This window comes from Amphiura filiformis, chromosome 13 (genome assembly GCF_039555335.1).
Source record: "Amphiura filiformis chromosome 13, Afil_fr2py, whole genome shotgun sequence".
Classification (NCBI taxonomy): Eukaryota; Metazoa; Echinodermata; class Ophiuroidea; order Amphilepidida; family Amphiuridae; genus Amphiura; species Amphiura filiformis.
In genome coordinates this window covers 54,622,417-54,644,459 of record NC_092640.1, presented here as the reverse complement: position 1 = coordinate 54,644,459, position 22,043 = coordinate 54,622,417, and the positions used below count along the sequence as shown (strand labels likewise).

At 36.0% G+C, this 22,043-nt stretch overlaps 1 protein-coding gene across 1 annotated transcript in view; it reads left to right on the top strand.

Moving 5' to 3' along the window:
* Positions 1–22,043, top strand: part of LOC140167768 (uncharacterized) — a 67,585-nt gene that overhangs the window by 11,407 nt on the left and 34,135 nt on the right. The window contains exon 2 of the mRNA XM_072191059.1: positions 8,695–8,782. Within this exon, the coding sequence (XP_072047160.1) occupies positions 8,695–8,782 (88 nt within the window). The remainder of the gene's footprint in view (positions 1–8,694; positions 8,783–22,043) is intronic.

Genomic DNA, 22,043 nt, shown 5'->3' with positions numbered 1-22,043 from the left:
ATCCTTGTTATAGTTTCTGTATCATGCTAATCACCGCGGAAACAAGCGATTAGTTGACTGTAATTAACACTGATGTCCACAAGCTTCACAATTTTCAACTTAAAGGCCCATTCAGTGATTTGCTCATCCGGACGATCGTAAAAATGATCAAAATTAAGATTTTGGTACCTTTGTCTTTGTTATAGATGTGCTAATAAAGCCGCATATTTAAGACAAAATAAGACATTTACATGAATCTGTCATTTATACTGACAGTATATAAATTAGCTATGTGTATTTGAATGGGGCTTCAAATTTTTCATTCTAAAAATACCAAATAACAATTTTAATGACTTATCCTTCACTTTTAAGCAATTTAAATTGATTAAATTAGAGTTAGCGGGCCTTATTTAAAATTAGAAATAGCAAGCTTTATATAAAATTAGTGATAGTGAAATTTACAGATAGCAAACCGGCGCCCTTCCATAGGGGGTGTACGGATTTCAACTGGAATAGCCCATTGCATCAGAGGAGTTGTTGACCAGTATTTTCTAGAGACCACTTAGAGAAGCCATCATGATTGAGTACCAATCATGGATACAATGTGCTCATCTGCTAAGGTTCACTGTAGTCCCTTGATTCATTTAAGATATCACCATCATGAGGACACTATTTTATGAAATAGCTTTGACTATACTAGTGTTTGGCAACCAAAAAAAAACCTATTCTTCAAGCCTGGAAATTTTGCATATTTCTGTTATGCATGGAATATATCATTGAGCAGTTTTTTGGCAAAAATTAACCGAATTTGACACAAAAAATGTTTGGGTCTTTGTATTGATCAAATATTTTAATAACTTTAAATGTTGGGTTTTATAAAGGTCATGAAAATGTTTTTAAAATTTTGTATGAAAACACACTAAAACTACAATTTTAAAATGTTGTCAAAATGTTATTTTAAATATTTTTATGCAAATATTTTTACCAAATATTTCGTCAACACTGAAATAACTGCTATCTGCTATCTAAACTGCTATCTACTGAAGATAGCACAAAGCCTAGTTACAGCTTCATACAGGCCCCATCAACACAAATAAAATCACTAAAGATAATCAAATGATTTCACCTTCTACTGCTATCTGCTGAAGATTTTGAGAATAATATTTTTTTGTGGATATCTACTGAAAAATGTTATAAAAAGAGGATCCTAGGATCACGAAATACTCCTTTAATGCTTATGACATATACTTTACGAGAGATTTGTGGTCGACGGTCCCAAAAGTGTGTTCTCACAGTGTGATTCCAGGGCCCAATTTCCTGTTTACATTATATAAGGTTGCTCAGGTGTTATGCTAACTCTTACCGTATGAATACTCAGAATAGCAATGCTAGCCAGTAATGATACAATCATATTAGATATGATATCTTACACTTCCCCCACAATGCATTTCTTCAATTTCATTTGAAAAGTCATAATGTACAATTTCCGTCACATTTTAATTTTGTTATTACCCAAAATGCTGAAACAATATTAGTACCGTACTGACGCGAGTATAGTCCCACCTTCGAGTAAAGTCCCACCCAAGTTTTTTTTGTGTTGAAATTCGAGTATAGTCCCACTCCCACCCCCAGTTTTGACAAATGTTCACCCAAAAATGGGGTGGGACTATACACAAGTCAGTACGGTAATAACTGCTGGGAAGGTGTCCGTCCATTTTTAGCTTAATTAACAAGGGAAAGTAAACTGGCTATTTTGGTTCTTTAACATGGATTTCTATGGTGGACATAAAGTCATAATTACGACTTTATGTCAAAATTGCTCTGTTGACCTGCAAACATAACAAATTTGGCTGATTCCAGTTTGGTGTAAGTTGGGACATACATGTGTAAACATTACAAATATGCCAAAAATCATTTTTGAAAAAAATTAATAATTTCATATTAAAGATTGTACATTATGGCTTTAATAAACGGAGCACATCAAAATATATTTATTTCTTGACTATCAATCCATATTTAGCCAGTCTTTTCTCAACATGAAAACAAGGGAATTATGTACAAAGTGTCATTTTTCTGTAATGAGGTAATGCATCATATTGCAAAAGATTCTGGGAATGGAAGGCTATCTTGTCTGCAATCATATTATCCGCTGGTTGACCTTAACTCTCTCCACGCAGGTTTCGACTGCAGACAACAAGTTCAATTTTTTTTTTTAATTCAAAAAATTTCAGAATTGTAAATTTTTATGTCTATATTTGGAATCAGTATGAAAAATGCATTACACAACCCTAGTATTGGTTCAGGTGTTCTTAAGATTGATCTCAATATTTTGAAAAAATATCTCAAAATTTGGGACTTTTTATTTTGAAGTCTTTGGCTAGCATACAGAGCATTAAGTGAAGTATGGATGGGTCAGTATGTATGTTGTGCACATATTATTCTGAGTGCTATAAAAAGTGGGAAATTTTTACGCTTTTATTTTTGTGGTTTTTGCTCTCTAATCGGCTGTCAGAAACCTGACAACTGAGAAATATGTTCCTTGTGTGTAAATGTGTTAAAGCAAGCGAAGGAATCTAAGCGTAGCGCCAAGTGATAAATATAAATAAAAATATCCATATACAGTATATAGTTGAACTTAACCATTTACCACTCTCTCCTTGACATGTGTTTTTTCAATGTAGGGCTTCTCATATAATTGCAAACGCTTGTACGTAATTGTAGGAAGTAATTAAGGCTTAAGTAAACTATATTTGCATGCATGGGATATTTTCAGGGTGGAAAATATTGGCAAAAATATCATAAGTAATGTGCAATATATTTGTGAACATTTCATGTCAATTACAAGGGATGTTTTCAATGCACATATAATTAATGTCATTGTAACATTGTGGCTATTCCAGTTGAAATCCATACACCCTCTATGGACGACATGATCTTAATCTTCCAGACAGGGAGTGTGAATTTCAAATAGGGTTACTAAATGGTTGACTCTATTTAAAATATACACACCTCCTGTGTGGAAGATTAAGGTCATGTCTTCCATAGGGGTGTATGGATTTCAACTGAAACAACCCAATCATGGAATATGCTATATAATTAAAGATTACACAGTCTGTTTACAGGCATCATCAAATCCACACATAGATTGATCAATAAATAAATTGCATACCTATTAGAGCGAGCTGCTATCTTCTATATATAGCACAAAGTCTGGTTTCATGTACCATTGACAAAATTATTTTGGCAGTTTTAATCTTAGCTCAAACTGCTATCTACTGAAGATAACACAAAGTGCAGTTTGCAGGCTTTATTAAAGGCTCAGATCTCAGATAGCAACGGTTGTACAGTATTTTTTCTGGATATAATATTGAATTGTATTTTGAATACGAGGAATGTCCTCCTCCTGATATCAAATAATTTTGATTTTTGGAAATTCACAATCTAATACACATTTTATGGCAAATGATTAAAAATTTATATTTAACAGTCGTCGATGTAAATTGTATAAATCCAATGATATAATTATAGTCAAGAAACAAAACTACATTACAGCTTTACAGATCTGTTGTGTAAGGTCTTGAAACAAATTTACCTTAACCCATATAAAATCACTATCTGCTATAGCACAAAGTCTAGTTACAGCTTACAGGCCCTATTACTCGAAATAAAATCACTAAATTTAATTAAATTATTTTAATTTCTCTCACAGTGTTAATTATAGCTCAAATTGCTATCTACTGAAGATAGCACAAGTCTAGTTACCATTAACACAATTATTTGGTATTTTTTCATAGTATTAATTGTAGCTCAAAATGCTATCTACTGAAGATAGCACAAAGTCTAGTTACACATACAATTTACACAATTAACTTAATTTAATCAAATATTGGCTTATTTCATAGTGTTAATCTTAGGTCAAACTGCTATCTACTGAAGATAGCACAAAGTCCAGTTCCAGCTTACAGGTCTCAGTAACCCAAATAAATTCACTTATTGATGTAAACAATTTAGCCTTCTGTTATAGTTAAAGGTAATTCAAAATGATATCTGCTATCGATAGCAGAAAGTCCAGTTCCAGTTTACAGGCCCCATCAACTCAAATGAAATAACTTAACGTAATCAAATTATATTAGCTTCTCATATTATTTGTAGTAGCTCAAATTGCTATCTACTGAAGATAGCACAAAGTCTAGTTACAAGTGCCATAAACTCTTTCAACCCAATTTCACCAAATGTTCCTTTTGTGGTATTAATATCATAGATGGCACACAATCTGATTATAAACACCATGGACCCAGTTCTTTTTTATCTTTCGGCAGCCATGGTGCTACAGCCTCTAAAATTTACTCATATTGCTTCAAATAACAATTGATATTTCAATTTTTACAAAACAACTCAAGGAAATCATCAACAAATTACAAACAGAAAAAGCAGCAAAAAATTGGATATAAAAAATTATGCAGCAATATCTCATTGACCTAGTTCTTGTTGTAATGAAACCACTTTGGCTTCTTTCAAGCTATTAAAGCCATATTATAACATTTGCTGAGGAAGATGCCCTCGATATTTTTCAAAATTCTGTTTTTTACATAATTATAATATACTTTACATACTAACATACCCAGCAAAAACAATCAAGACTCTAGGTGCTGTGGTTTAGTCACAATTTGAGATTTTGAATAAAACGCAGAAACTGTTGTTTTATTATTACGATGGAAATATTAGTTGAACATGTACTCGATGTTCATAACACATATACGTACATGTACATGGCGACACACATAAAGGATTGTAGCACAACCAGATAGAGTGACACGCATAGATGACATCGGCGATGGTGGTAAATTCCAATTTTCTTTGCTTAACCTCAGTTGTTAAGCTTAAAATTAAAAGGGGACATTCCTGACACTAAAAGCTAACATTTTATGGAAAAGAAATACTAATCTATTTTTTATGGAAATGTTATAATATGGCTTTAATTGTATCTGTAACTTCTGTCTACTAAAGCTAGCACAGTACCTGGCCATGACATATATGTGACTTTGAGGTGTTTATTGCAAGTAGTTTACAGTGGGAAATTTTTGCAGAGATTTAATTTTTGCGCTTTTGGCGTCAAACAGACTTCCTCAATTTTTTTATGTCGCAAAAATATTAATTACTTAATATGAATATATTTAGATACATTTAGAATTAAACACCAACTAAACTCTCCAGAATTTGTAAAATCGCAAAAAAATAAGCGAGTGAAAATATCCACACAGCAATTTTGTGCTTATTTACTCATAATTGCTTCATAGACTTAAAATGCGCTATTCCATTTAAAATCCACACTCCCTCTGTGGAAGATGTAGCTAAAGACTTCCACAGAGGAAGTATCAATTTTGAATAGAATACACAATTGGGTAATATTCACTCCAGTTGTGAAAGATATAGGAAAAGCCACAATACAGGGGGTGGGGGGTGGAGTATAGGTTTCAAAATGAATAACTCTGACCAATTACATTTGAAAAACAGACTCCCCAAAATCTTCCACAGGGGTAGTGTGGATTTCAACTGGAATAGCCCAATGTGTGCATTTACCTATATTTTCATAATCCAGTAATATTATAAGAAAATTTTGCCCAAAATGCAATTTACGATATTCTTGCACCGACACAACGACCTGACTACAAGCATTTATTCTACAAGCATTTACAAGCATTTACCCAATTCATTTGGTTCTAATTTGAGCTCATATTGCTATCTACTGAAGATAGCATCACTAAGTGCTGTCACGACCACCATTGACCCAATTTGCTTGTATTTAATCACTTTATATAATTGAGTTATCCCAAGAAGAAAAGTTCTGATTGCATTTATAGATAATATATTGTCCTTAAGATTAAAATCAGCCAAAATAAAAGTAGACCAACCAAGTGGATTTGTATGTCTGATTGAATTGGGGCTGGGAAAGGGCATGTACTGTAGGCAGACAACATTTGTTGTCTTATATAACATGTAGCTCGATGCAAAGCCAACCTGGTTTTCTCAATCATCCAACATACTCAAATGTTATGTTTATATTGGAAAGTAAGAGTAAGATTGCGACGCATGTTTTGAATATCAACACAATGTGATGTTTGAGTTGATGGAATCTGAAATAGCTCTGTACTTATGCATTCAATTGGAATTTAAGTTAGAACTTAACTCACTCCACGTGGGTGTTGACTGCAGACAACAAGTTTCAATTTTTTTCAAAAAATTTCAAAAATTTCAGAATTGTAAATTTTCATGACCATATTTGGAATCAGCATGGAAAATGTATTAAAATGAGGACAAACATGATGTGTATTGGTTCAGTGGTTCTTGAGATAGCTCTTGATATTTTGAGACTTTTGGACTTTTTATGTTGAAGCCTATGGCTAGCATGCAAAGCATTAAGTTAGAACTTAATATAAAATGGAGGAATAAGCTTTTGTGTGTGTTGTGTTATGTTGGGGTGAGTGTGCATGCAACTGGGGACTTAGGGATTCAATCATGTTTCACCGTTGTTCATCACCGATTAAAACCGATGCGTCCGCGTCGTCTGAGTGGTTTATTTCGCGAGGGGAGCTTTAGCTTCCCGCGGCTTCCCGAGCGAAGTAAACCACGCAGACGCGCCGGACGCAAGTTGTTAATCGGTGATGAACAACTGTGAAACATGATTGAATCCCTTTCAACAATGAATCAAGCTAAAGATGTCTAATTCAAATGATTATTTCATTCGGAATGTCCATTTGTCATTGCCACTCAACCTTACAAAAAGATCGCGGTATTTTTCTGTTGATATCGGCAATAAAACTAATCCACAATAATATTTAGCTGCTACCACCAACACAAGAGATTTCATGTTTACGCATACGTTCCAGGCATGACAAATTTTACGTGCTCATGCGTAACGCGTACGTGTAACCTTGCGTTCGCGTATACGCTACTGGACTGTGGATTCATCACGGATTAACAACGGTTGGCTCCTGTACAAAGGTATAGGAAGAGTTGTTGACATGAATTTTAATTTTAATGCATAGTAGTGAAGTGCCCGTAGACTTTTTCCCCAGGATTGGAGCTCTTTATTTTGCACATTTTATACTTTTTATGGATTAACGTTATCAGGAAATGGAAGTTTTTTCAAGAAATGTATGAAAAGGAAAAGAAATTGATTGAGCTGTCAACATTAATCCCATGGTCACTACTGGTCATCTAACAGCATTTCTTATTGGTTGATAACTTGAAATACTCATTTCAATTGCCAATTATGACTGGGCTTTAAACTATGGTCAAACTTGCATTTGCAGATGATCTTATTAATACCCTCCTTGGTTGGTTCAAAATTGGACAACAATATTCATTTTGGCCAATCGGCAGGTAGTTCTTATGGGGTTAAATGACACTTGTATCACTTACATAAATACATACCATGTATCTGTCCATATACATTAGTTTGTCTTGAGGGTATGCTGGTTACCAAGCAACCAGTTGGAAGGAGAGTTTTAAGCTTAAAGCCATAATGTACATCCTGAAATAAAATGTGTTTAAAAACTTTTTAAAAAAATTTGGCATAAAGTTATACACAGCCTACAATTAACATGAGCTGTAATGTATGATATTTAAAATTAATTTCTTTAATTTCTCTCCAAAACGCCAAATTTTAATGCCGCAAAAATATCACTGCATTATTTTGAGGCTTGTAGAAAAATCAGGCATCCTTTCTACAATCCATCAGGGAGGGTTGTAATTTAATTTCAAGTTGCCTTCATAGCCATTGGCAATTTTGTTCACAGTTACCATGGTACTGCATCATAAATTGAAATGTTCTCTACCATGAAAATGAAAAATTGTAGTGACATGTTGTTATAAAGACCTGGTCTCACAAACAGTGGCGTAGATTTCTTTTTGACATGGGGGGATGGGGTTGAAAATGTTTTTCGAAATGTAGTGAATCCAGCCCCTTTTTGGGACAGAATAAGTTTATGGTACCGCACAAAAAATGTTGCCATTTTGAAGCTAAACTGATGAAATATTGTGCAAAAGTGGATTAAATTTGTGCATAGCGCAAAAAGAAAAGCACTTTGGGGGCTGAAATGGCCAAATATGAGGTCAATTTGGTCAGAAACCTACATAGAGGAGTCAACATGGGGGGGGGGGAATGATTGCATGGACCATCCCCCTGGCAAAATATTTGGGGGGATTTATCCCCCCTGGGTTTGAATACCAAGTGAAGGAACAATCCTGGCAAGATATATCAATTTATTAAAGCTTATGATCCAGGATTATGAATTTGGCTATAATTCAAAAATAAAAATGTGCAACTTTTCTCTCGTATTTTGAGGGAACAGGCTTCATTATGGTGTGACTTAGGAACTTGTGTTTCTTTGGAAACATCATTATTTCAAGATATCAAGGATGAAAAAAGCGGGCAGATGAACCATGATAAAAAGAGCTTGTTACAGTCAATCTCAAATTGTTGGCTTCACTTGCCTGTCCTGTAAAAATGCCCGACCAACTATCTATGGCGACCCCCTTCACCAGGTTACTTGTGTCTGTCGGAAGTTTTGTCAGCATTTTCTCCTAGATTTCAGCTGTGAATGCTTAGATATGCTTGACATAAAAAATTCTGCATCTTGCTCATTGTTTTCCTTAGTTAGTTGTTGTTAACTGATTTCCTTTTCAATGTTTTTGTCTCTTCTTTTTGAACAGAAAATGGAAGGGTCAGACGTAGTGGTTGATCCACAGAGAAACATCACAAGTCCGCAATATCAAGATAAAATAGAAGATGAAATAGAAGGTAAGACTTTAACCCCCTGAGCACTACATGCCGATCTAACATTGCCTCTGATTGGTCAATTACATGATATCATCACTTTAATCACCAATCAGAATGGAGCTTTGTAAATAATTCACAACAATTTTTTTTGCGTGGTGAAATTATTCTAACAATGTTGCTGATTGGTCCAATTGATATATTTTATTTTTATTTTATTTTATTATTTTATTAGTTCTTATTTTGCCTGGGGAAACCCCATCAGTGCAAGCACTGTTTTTCAGGGGTGCCCAGGGGTCAAACAAAATACATCAAAATCTTTTAAACACATACATTAAAATTAAATATGAAATACAGAAGATAGAATTGCACATGTATACAACATACTTAATAAAACACTATGTAAAAATACATTTAAATACCCATGCCAGCTGGGATTACATTAGATGCACATAATTATAGTGAAGGAGCATTTTAAATATCAAAATTGCACGAAGAAAAGAATATAATGAAAACTAATTGGACGGAAGGGTGAGGTTCAGGGAGATGTAGTGGTGAACCAGCCAAAATTTCCAAGGAGGGGGCAAAGTTGTCCAACAGGACAAAAAGATGGTGGATATCACAAATTTTGGTCAGTTGTGTCCCAGTACACAGCAGTTTTTGCCAAACGTTTGGCAAACAATTGTTGATCACAAACATTTGTCACCCATTTTCGTAAATGCCTGTAACGTTTGGAAAACGTTTGTGGTCGCTAAATGTGTGTCAAATGTTTGGCGAAAGCGGCTATGAACAGTATGTTGACTGATGGGGAACTGCACTGGGGAGGAAGGGAATGTAAGAGGGTGTGGTTGGTCTGCCAAGTTAGTGCTATAATTGCCTCTCCATATAGAAGTGAGAAGCAATAAGGCGCAGAACAATGCCAAATATGGAAGGTAAGACCTTTGACCTTGGTTGTACAGTAGCATCCAATAAGAAGTTGTACACATCAAGAAATCACATTTTTAACAGAATTGCAATGGCCAATAAAAATGTAAATGACTCTTTGCCATAGAAGTGATGATGTAACAGGATTAACAACCATAGCAATAGGTTAAAACAATTTTTTGAAAATATCGCAAAAAGTGATTGAAAACAAGGAAGGGATAGTACTGCATCATATTTCTACGTACTAAACTTTGGTTTTATCACATTCTTGTGAAGCAAAATATTTAAAAAATGTGTGACAGATGCAGTGTATGATAGAAACCTGACAGCCAGTTTTGATCAGGATAACACCTTGCTGTCTGTACACCAAAGATCTTTTAGTAAAGCTAGATGAGAATAAGTATATGTGTTCATGTAACCGCCTCAACTCATTTGCATAATTTTGGAGGTGGGCTGATCGTATTCTGATTAAGATATGAACACCTAATTTGCATAGTTTGGAGGTTTCCATATTTGGGTTTACCTAATTAATTATTAATGACCCGGACGTTGTTTACATCATGACGTCATAGAGCTTGTTACTCGTCCGATTAGAAACACAAAAAGCATTTGCACTTTTCTTCCCATTAATGTTATATCATGAAATACCATATAAGCGGAGGTGTTAGTTTTTATATAAGGAAAATATTCAAACCGATGACCCCATGTTGACAATGGCTAAATATGCTGTATTAGTTCTGGAAAGGGTCCGCGATTTCCACCATTTTTTTTTCTTCAGATTTTGATGTCATTTAGTAGACTTGCTTACCAGTCGTTTTCATTATCCTAACTACAGTTTGCACATTGAAAAGTGAACTTCGGCGTACGTGATGCGAAAAATTCTTGCCGTACCTTTTTTGATTCATTTTTCAGCCGGGAAGGTTACGGTTGCGGCCACGCATTTGTATAGGGATGACCAGTTCTTGTGTATATAGAATTCTGTGCTGTACATGTACACCATACCATGGGCATCATGGGATAATAGTGTCTGACATTGAATGATTCACATAGCTTAAATAAGAAATTGAAAAAAGGCTTTACTGCTTAAATAAGATATGGCAAATAATATGCATACAGTTGCATATCATGTAAATTGGCATTTATTTTTGTGCTTTTTGCATTTAACAAAAGCTGCTACTGTGAAAATAACAACACACAAATATTCCAATTGTGTACAGGTTAATATAAACTTTTGTAAAGAAACTTCAGATTCACAAACTTAAAAACAAGGGAAACGGTTCATATTTGACAAAGCACAAAAAATTACCACACACACATTTTCACTATTACAATAATCCGTATCTGCAAACCTTTTCTTCTTCTTTCTATATACGAGGGGGTATCAAAAAGTTTTTTAAATCACCCAGAAATATCTCCATCTAGCAGGTTATGCACTTACCACCCATCTAGCACCACCTGTAAAGAAAATAAACATACCGTATTGTTTGTAATAAACGCTCCCCCTCTAATAAACGCCCCCCTCCAATTTTTCTGTGAAAACTTGACCAAAATGCAAACATTTCCATGCCATATCGTGTAGGTAAGCTTAAAACTTGCATTGGTCATGTCAGTCACGATCGCTAAATTGCATTGACAAAACCTATTATGACTCAACTCCCGTCCATTTCATTGCCTAGTTATGGTAGAATTTCACTAATTCCATGAACTTACAGGTGTAATTTTGTTGTATTTCCCACGAAAATATCATTTTCCATGGGCGCCACCATCATGTATAGTCGTAAATCCCTTCTTTTAACAGGAGCACCATCGGGAAATTGAACCCGATTTTTAATCTTTTTTCACTGACAATTCACTTCTAATAAACGCCCCCCTTTTGGAAAAATGCAACGCCCCCGGGGCGTTTATTACAAATAATACGGTACTTATGAGACCATTTTTGTACCATAATGTACATAAAGACTAGTGATTACACTGACAAAAATTTCATCGATATAGCTCTTTCACTTCTGGGTGATTTCATAAACTTGTTGATACCCCCTCGTACGGGCTGTGCCCTCAATTTTGAGAACTGTCGCACGAGCTTTACATGTACAGTTTATCTATAGAAGCATGAATCTGGAATCTAGGATTGATCGCAGATATCAGAACCGGGAATGGTCTCCCTTCTCTTTTCGAATTGCTCTGAAACTTAATGTGCACAGGGTTTGACTTCAGTAACCGAACATAATTGCAGGATTCCCGACCTTTTAGGAACATTTGCCTTTTAGGAATATTTTTGGATAGGCAAATGAATTCTCACCATAAAGGCAAGACCAAGCTCGAACCCACGCAGATCGTATTATCCCGGCCGATGGCTCACCCTCGACAGCGGACATGTTTTCCAAGATGCATGTCTTAATGCTATTTCAACTTTACTAGGTTGATACCGTAAAAACTTGATGTGCCTACTACCGAGCACTTTTGAAAACCTGAAATTTTACCAAAGTCCAGCGCTTTACCAACTGAGCTACATGTAATGGGGTTGAGACACACATTTGCAGGTTTGCTTGTTTGTATATAATTATATGTGTATCGATGATTTGCTCAAAACCATTTATACTTTTGTGGATGGGGCTCTTCGTGTTTGCATGTATAAAAGCGCTCGATAGTAAGCATATATGCTATAACTATCAAGTTTTCACGGTATATATTTTGATCTTTAGTACTCTGTGACAATCCAATAGGGACAATTTCAAAGTGGCAACTTGGAACTCTTATTCTCCCATTTTAATTCTTTGATCCTCATGACCTCAATATCAAATAACAAGTCACAGCAAAATAACTGAAGCACAAAATGATGATGATTTTAAAACGGATACGTGTGTGAAATAGATTCATATAGTGCAACAAGACTTAAAGGGGCCTTTCGTGATCCATAGCCTCATCCCCCGAATCTAAAAAAAGGTTGACATTTTTATACCATCAGAAACCTCTGGCTACATAATGTTTGGGTGCAAATAATTTCTTGCTGATTCATTCACTTTGCAAAAATATTGTCGAATTTATATTTATGTTCTGCTCTGTTAACAGAACAAAATTACAACACAGTGGCCTATGGAGCATAATGTAACACACATACTTATGCAAAATCAGAATCAACTAAGATTTTGGGAACAAGCTTATATCTACTGAAACATACCAAAAAAAGAGGAGGCTAGAATCATGAAATATTATAGGCCTACTCCTTTAAGACAGTTGATTTAAAAGAGAGATGCCAAATACACATTATTCAAGCTTATTGGACTAAGTGCTCCTCTAACCAGGAAGATTGCTTGAAAAACATGTTATCGATGCATATCAGCCCGGTTTCTTGATGTAGTTGAACGAAAATATAAGTGTGGCAAATATTGATATTCACAGATACTTGAAGGAACCCTACAATAATGTATCTGTGAAATAACACTTATGGCAGGCTGGCAGCTTAATGCTGTGCATGCTAGTCATAGGCTTCAACATAAAAAGTTTTGAGATATTTTCTGAAAATATCAAGAGCTAACTCAAGAACCGCTGAACCAGTACTAGGCTTGTTTGTACTCATTTAAATGCATTTTTCATGACGATTTCAGATATGGTCATAAAAATTTACAATTCTGAAATTTCTGAAAATTCAATGAAAATTTGAAACTTGTCGTCTGCAGTCGACACCCGCGCGGAGAGAGTTAATGCTGTGCATGCTAGCCATAGACTTCAACATAAAATGTCCAAGTTTTGAGATATTTTCTCAAAATATCAAGAAAAATCTCAAACCACTGAACCAATTCTAGGCTTGTTTATACTCATTGTAAAACATTTTTCATGCTGATTCCAAATATGATCATGAAAATATGCTATTCTAAATTTTTTAAATATTTTTCAAGAAAATTTAGTAATCGTCATCTGCAATTGACACAAATGTGGAGTGGGTTAATGGTTTCTTGAGAGGTAAATCGTCCTTGCGCATACCAGCCAAGCACCAAGAGTTGCTTGTTAGCAACTAGATGACAGGTCCTAAATCATTGTCAAGTGCAAGTAGAAAATATATCCCTATATTTACCGATTGAATAGTGTCGCAGCTATTTAAAGCTTCTGCTGTCTTGAGAGGTATAGGTAGGTCATTTGTAAACATGTAGGGATCCACTTGACATTTCTCTTGGGTGTCTTGGGAGTTTGAGTCGACACCATTTTGGAGAGGGTATATGATTTCTTGAGAGGTACACCCATGCTTGCGCACACTAGCTAAGCTATCATACCATGAAAATTGCACAGTGCTTTCGTTTTCAATTTTAATCAAAATTGATAAGGCCATGAAAAGATAGATTTGTCTCAAGTTCCTTGGGAGTTTGAAATATAATGCGGTCATGCTGTTTTTGATTATATTTTTATAAATATGTTTAGCTAGAATACAGGCTGCACGTAACGTTACAAATTTCTGCGATCAGAAACAAAATTGAAATTGAACATTGATCTTACAGCTGACCTTATCAAAGTGGATAGCTTGCAGTAGGCATTCCACTAGCCTGCATTCACTAAGAAATCAATTTTCGGCCAAATTTGGTTAAAATGTAAAAAAAAGAAACCTGCATGGGGAACACAAGACAAATCTATTTTGTTTTGGACTAACACTATGCAAATATTAACTATTATGCTTGATACAATTTAGTGCATGGGTACAATAGAGAGAGTCATCAGTACCTAACTGGGTACCGATAGCGCTATGGGACCAAATTTGATGGGATGCCTAAAAGCACCCCTCCCATATAAATCAGTGCCTCATCACATTTTTCAAGTAAGAACTGTCAAAGCATGCCTCTCTTCTCTTCTTTTGAAGAATTTGACTTGGTTCAAGGCGTCAGGTGTAAGGCTCTCCGATAGTTTTTTCTCTTTTTTCCCCCTTTTTTTTGTCTTTTCTTTTCCATTAAAACAAAAAAAAATTTTGCTTCTCAGTTTATTTTTATTCTGATATCTATATACCCTGTCCACCTTCCTCTGCTGTAAATTCATCAGATTATTAATACTTGGTTGTCATGGTTTTGAGAAAGTCAACAATCCTGGTTGTCATGGTTTTGAGAAAGTCAACAAATATGGGGACTTTCCCTGTTGGTGACTGATCTGTATATTTTTCCATCCATGGTTAAACTTAATTACTGGGGTGATTTATCGCTTGTGTGCCGTTCAAATTGGTGTTTACAAAAGCTGTACGGAGCCTGTTATCATCTCAGATCTCAAACCAATCATGGCTCCATGTAAAATGCGACAACAATGCTGTGTTTAACCATGCAGACACCAATCTTGAGATCATGCCACTGATTGTCGGATTTTGGTAAAATTTTAAACAGGCAATTTGAAAGCTGACATTTCTTGTGGAAGATGGAAATAAAATAAGTGGTGTGCACAAGTTTTCAAAAGGGAGACAGAGTCTCTATTCCTCCGACTGCTCAAAATATTTTGACTCGCTTCAAAAATTCATAGCCCAATGGTTTTTACCCCGACTGGGTTTATTTCCCCCAACAAGGGGGGGGGGGGGCACCCCTTTTCCTGCCATGAATAACTGAACTTACTGCATTTAGAGTGCACTTTTTTTAATGGCTTCAAAGCTCAAAATGGCGGATTTCAAAATCTCCCTGTTTAATTTCTCTGGTGGGAATAAAGTAAATACCGGGACATGGCAAGTATAGGTTCTGTGGTTCCTGAGTTACACACACTTTGAGCAGTAGCGTATCCAGGGGACTTTTTCACAGGGGAACAAATAGGGGCAAGGCATGTTTCAAGGGTGGCACAACTTGACGAAAAATGGTCGAAAATGAGCAAAACATAAAAAAACCATAACAATATTAACTATCATGGTGGCCAGTATCTTACAAGTTACAGTCAACACAAGGGGGCAAGACTTCTCACAGGGGGCAGTGGCCCCTCTAGCCCCCTGGCTATGCCACTGACTTTGAGACAGGAATACAAATCAGTATTCAAAGCACAAACCCGTTGCGCTATGAGGTATTAACCAAAGACAGGCTTTGTATTATGAATATAAACAGATAGCGCTGGTACGAAGCGCTAGATGACTGGAGGGCCATCTTGAATTGGTGATAGTGTCAGGACAGAATAACATTGTGAGGATTATAAAGGCTGTGTTTGTAATTGGAAAGAAATGTCTGCAAACGACAAGGAAATAGCCATGCATTATGCATGCCAATTATTGCTAGAATGGCTTAGAGTTCCATGGACTTTACACAGATCTGTTGTATAATATGTACAGCGTTTAGTGCTCTGCGCGAGCTAGCCATAGGCTTCAACATAAAAAGTGTAAGTTTTGTGATATTTTCTCAAAATATCAAGAGCTATCTCAAGAACCACTGAACAAATATCAAGCTTGTTTGTACTCATTTTGATGCATTTTTGATGCTGATTCCAAATATGGTCATGAAAATGTACAATTTTGAAATTTTTGAATTTGAATTTTTAAGAAACTTGGCATTATGTAGTCAACACTTGTGTGGAGGTGGTTAAATGCTGAAGGAGGCCTCAACACATAATGGCTATAGTATTTTAACACCTGTAGTTTTCTTGCACTTTTTCATGATAGTGACATGAAATTTTAATTATAGTCCGTCAACTCAAGAAGTACAAAGTTAATAGACCTCGGAAACTGAAGGTATGAGAATAATAATTTCAGTGCAATGCATGTGTAAATGCTTCTTTGGCGCGCCAACCGAGCGCACCATGCTCTTTATGCATGAAGTTTTTTAATATGCAGTGCGTGTGACGCAAAGCATCGACCCCGATGCCACAGATTTGGTTTGTACTTCCTAATCTAGGTTGAAGCAGTATAGTCGTTTTAGTTACATTTGTATTATATCAGAGGCATAACAGTATGATGATAACACATTGGGTTATTCCATTTAAAATCCACATTCCCCCTGTGGATGATTTTGTAAATATCTCCCACAGGGGGAGTAGGAATTTCAAATTGAATTAACCCATTTGACAGCTCCATTTGAACTTCATACACCTGAGAAAGATTCAACCGTGAGGAGGGTGAGTTTCAATTAGAGTATCTTCTACAGAGGGAGGTGAGTTTCAATTAGAGTTGGTAAATGTGCTAATTCTATTTTAATTCATACTCCCCTGTGGAAGATATTTCAAAATCTTCTACAGGGGAATGTGAATTTTAAATGGAAAAGCTGAGATATGCTGTTGTTTCTATTAGAAGTAGTATGTAGGTTTGGTTTAAAAGTTTTGCATATATATTCCAACGATGGTGTCGTCATTTTGCACTCTCGCAAAATGCATCAAATACCTTTAATCTCGAATATCACAGTGTTTTTGTTTGGTATTAATGAAGTTTGAATTTATGAACAATTGTTTACATGTACCGTATTCAACCTCTTTAGCACAACACTTTTTGTGATAAACAGTGTTGTAAATCACAGTGATAGTTTATAACTATAAACAGATGCCACATCCATTGAAACTAAGTTTCATGTGATATAGTTGGACTGTGCAAAAAGGCTGGATGGCAAGAAAATTTGAGCATGACAGGGGGGGGGGCAAGCAACTTTGGCAAAGGGGAGGAAAAACATTTTTGGCAGGACAAAGGAAGAGGGGCAAGCAGTTTTTGGTTGAAAGAGGAGGACAAGAGATTTTTGGCACACATTTATGGGGCAGATAGTTATAGACGTACTAAAGGGGGCACTCTCAAGCAGGTGCAAGTAAGGAAAGTGCACATGTGCTCTAATTACAGCAAGGGTGCTAATTACATTTGTAGGTCAAAATATGGTTGAATATTTGTTTGTACTTTGTATACCATTTGGGCTTCTTTCATAGTATTAATTGTGGCTTAAATTGCCATCTACTGAAGACAGCACAAAGTCTGTATTAAAGTTGTGACATCAGGGAAATGGACACTCCAGCTTTTCAAAGCAAATCTGAAAAAATACACAGCAAAAAAGAATGGTAGTTTTTTCAGGTGTATACATACTGGGGTAAGAAATTGTAAGAAAGATAGCACAAAGCCTGAATTAATTGTAGTGTAAGCTGCTATCTACTGAAGATAGCACAATGTCTGGATTAATTTTACTGCAAGTTGCTATCTACTGAAGATAGCACAAAGTCTGGATTAATTGTAGTGCAAGCTGTTATCTACTGAAGATAGCACAAAGTCTGGATTAATTGTAGTGTAAGCTGCTATCTACTGAAGATAGCACAACATCTGAATTAATTGTAGTGTAAGCAGCTATCTACTGAAGATAGCACAAAGTCTGGATTAATTGTAGTGCAAGCTGCTATCTACTGAAGATAGCACAAAGTCTGAATTAATTGTAGTGTAAGCTGCTATCTACTGAAGAAAGCACAAAGTCTGGATTAATTTTACTGCAAGTTGCTATCTACTGAAGATAGCACAAAGTCAGGATTAATTGCAGTACAAGCAGCTATCTACTGAAGATAGCACAAAGTCTGGATTAATTGTAGTGTAAGCTGCTATCTACTGAAGATAGCACAAAGTCTGGATTATTTGTAGTGCAATCTGCTATCTACTGAAGATAGCACAAAGTCAGGATTAATGGTAGTGTAAGCTGCTATCTACTGAAGATAGCACATAGTCTGGATTAATTGTAGTGTAAGCTGCTATCTACTGAAGACACTACAAAGTCTGGATTAATTGTAGTATAAGCTACTATCTACTGAAGATAGCACAAAGTCAGGATTAATGGTAGTGTCAGCTGCTATCTACTGAAGATAGCACAAAGTCTGGAGTATGTGTAGTGCAAGCAGCTATCACCTGAAGAAAGCACAAAGTCAGGATTAATTCTATGTAGTATAAGCTGTTATCTACTGAAGATAGCACAAAATCTGGATTAATTGTAGTGTAAGCTGCTATCTACTGAAGACAACATAAAGTCTGGATTAATTGTAGTGTAAGCTGCTATCTACTGAAGACACCACAAAGTCTGGATTAATTGTAGTATAAGCTGCTATCTACTGAAGATAGCACAAAGTCAGGATTAATGGTAGTGTCAGCTGCTATCTACTGAAGATAGCACAAAGTCTGGATTAATTGTAGTGTAAGCTACTATCTACTGAAGATAGCGCAAAGTCTGGATTAATTGTAGTGTAAGCTGCTATCTACTGAAGACACCACAAAGTCTGGATTCATTGTAGTATAAGGTGCTATCTACTGAAGATAGCACAAAGTCTAGTTACAAGTACCATAAACACAAGTCACTGAAATCAATCAAATTATTTTGGCTTCTTTTATTGTAGCTCAAAATGCAATATACTAAAGCTAGTCCAAAGTCTAGTTATATGTATCACTAACCAAATTCACTAAAATCACTTCTTTCATAGCATTAATCGTAGCTCCAACTGCTATCTACTTAAGACAGCACAAAGTCCATTTACAAGTACCATAAACTAAAGTCACTGAAATTATTCAAATTATTTTGGCTTCTCTCGTAGTATTACTTGTAGCTCAAACTGCTATCTACTGAAGATAGCACAAAATCCAGTTCCAAGCACCAGCAGCCTCAACTGACTTCATTTATTTTGACTTCTTTCATACAATTTTGAGGTATCACTTGAATTTCAGGTCAGCACAAACCACAACACACGCAACCAAGCTATAAATGTTGCCATCATTGTACGTCCACCATCAAAATCATTACAAACAATTTTTGTAAAATCTTTTACGTCATGGTCAAGTCAGTGGTTTTAGCAATCTGCCCGACACATACATGTAGCAAGGTTTAATGCTTTGCATGCTTGCCATAGGCTTCAACATGACAAGACCAAGTTTTGAGATATTTTCTCAAAATATCAAGAGCTATCTTAAGAACCACTGAACCAATACTAGGCTTGTTTGTACTCATTTTAATGCATTTTTCATGCTGATTCAAAATATGGTCATTGAAATGTACAATTCTTAAATTTTTATATTTTTAAAGAAAATTTGAAATTTATTGTCTGCAGTCGACACCTGCATGGAGAGAGTTAACCAGAATAGCTCATCTCCCACCCACGTTCTAAAATTAACTCACAAGTGCGCACACAACTGTTACATGATCATGATGTAGGAGGGACAATGGAAACTGCCCTGATACAACATCACGTTTATGTCCAAAATAGCTCTGAATGCTACAGCAATTAGGCTGAGAGGTCATGGCTTAATTTATGGTTAATGATTGCTTAAGGGGTGAAGTCCCAGAAAAGCATAAAAATGTAGTAATTTTTTAATTTTCATTATATATACAACAGGGTTGTAGCTAGCCTGATTTTTAGTGGTGGGCTCTAACTTCTAAGTTGCCAAAGTCCATGAATGGCTCGGGACACAATGTTTTAAGTGAACGTGCTGGAAATATTAGTCAAATGCATATGCGATGTCCATAACACAGTACTTACATGACAATTGCAAGCCAGTCATATACACATCAAAGGATCGTGCCGTAGCATGGCCAACGGAGTGATACTGCAATTAATCACATCGGCGCTGGTAGCTACAGTAAATTCCAATATTCTTTGCCTTATCTCGGTTGTTTGGCTCTAAATTTTAAGGGCACACATCTGAGAGTAAAAGGTAACATTTTATGGAAAAGAAATATTAATCTATTTTTAAGGAAATGTTACAACATGGCTTTAAGATTCCAAGCTAGACAGTGAATAATTTGAGTGTTTTATATGAGTGGAATATAAATAGCACTACATGTGCTATACCATTAAGCCCACTATCAGTGCTTGTGTAGACTTGAAGGCATGGCATTGAAATTCACCTGCGTCGGAGACGGACTGTGAGACAAGATGGATTTTATTGTGTCTGCATAAATGTAAAAGGTTCATATGTGTGTTAGCAAGTATAAACACTGTATCTGTAACATATAGTATAGGTAGATGCTGCCTTGTTGCTTGGGATGTGGGTATGTTTGAATTGGACTATTCCATTTAAAATCCACACTACTTCTGGAAGATTTCGCTAAAGTCTTCCACAGATGGAGTAAGAGTTTCAAATAAAATAGACAATTGGGTAGCTTCCATTTAAAATACTCACTCCAGTTGTGGAAGGTAAAGGTAAAGCCATAATACAGAGGGAGTATGGGTTTCAAAATGACTAACTCTGACCAATTACATTTGAAAAACATACTCCCCCTGAACATTTCAAATGGAATAGCTCATTGCAAGTAAAAATACAGTATCTTGAATCTCTTGAATCTTGTATCAACATATCTATTCAGTAGAATATAAAATAGCAGTGGTGTATCGGGCTAATCCAGTTGAAATACATACACCCCCTATGAAAGACATGCCCTTAATATTCTACACAGGGGGTGTGGATTTCAAATGGAGCCACTTATTCAGTGTTGTCTGCTCCAAAATGGGTTATTCCAGTTAAGATACATACACCCCCTATGGATGACATAACCTTAATCTTCTACACAGGGAGTGTGAATTTCAAATGGAGCCATCTATTCAGTGTTGTCTGCTCCAAAATGGGCTGTTCCAGTTGAAATCCATACACCCCCTATGGAAGACATAACCTTAATCTTCTACACAGGGAGTGTGAATTTCAAATGGAGTCACCTATTTAGTGTCGTCTGCTCCTAAATGAGTTATTCCAGTTGAAATACACATCCCCTATGGAAGACATAACCTTAATCTTGTACACAGGGAGTGTGAATTTCAAATGGAGCCACCTATTCAGGGTCGTTTGCTCCTAAATGGGTTGTTCCAGTTGAAATACATACACCCCCTATGGAAGACATAACCTTAATCTTCTACACAGGGAGTGTGAATTTCAAATGGAGCCATCTATTCAGTGTTGTCTGCTCCAAAATGGGCTGTTCCAGTTGAAATCCATACACCCCCTATGGAAGACATAACCTTAATCTTCTACACAGGGAGTGTGAATTTCAAATGGAGTCACCTATTTAGTGTCGTCTGCTCCTAAATGAGTTATTCCAGTTGAAATACACATCCCCTATGGAAGACATAACCTTAATCTTGTACACAGGGAGTGTGAATTTCAAATGGAGCCACCTATTCAGGGTCGTTTGCTCCTAAATGGGTTGTTCCAGTTGAAATACATACACCCCCTGTGGAAGACATAACCTCAATTTTCCAGACAGGGAGTGTAATAAATTCAAAATTGGGTTACCTGAATATGTGACTCCATTTGAAATCTACACTCCCTGTGTGGGAGATTAAGGTCCTGTCTTCCATAGGGGGTGTAGGGATTACAACTGGAATTTAGACAAGTGTGACAGGTGTGTTTGAATCCGGGGGGAGTATTCATTATGTAAGGTACAATGCCACGGATGTCCTACTCCAATCGGTAGGATTTTCACAACAAATCCGTAGA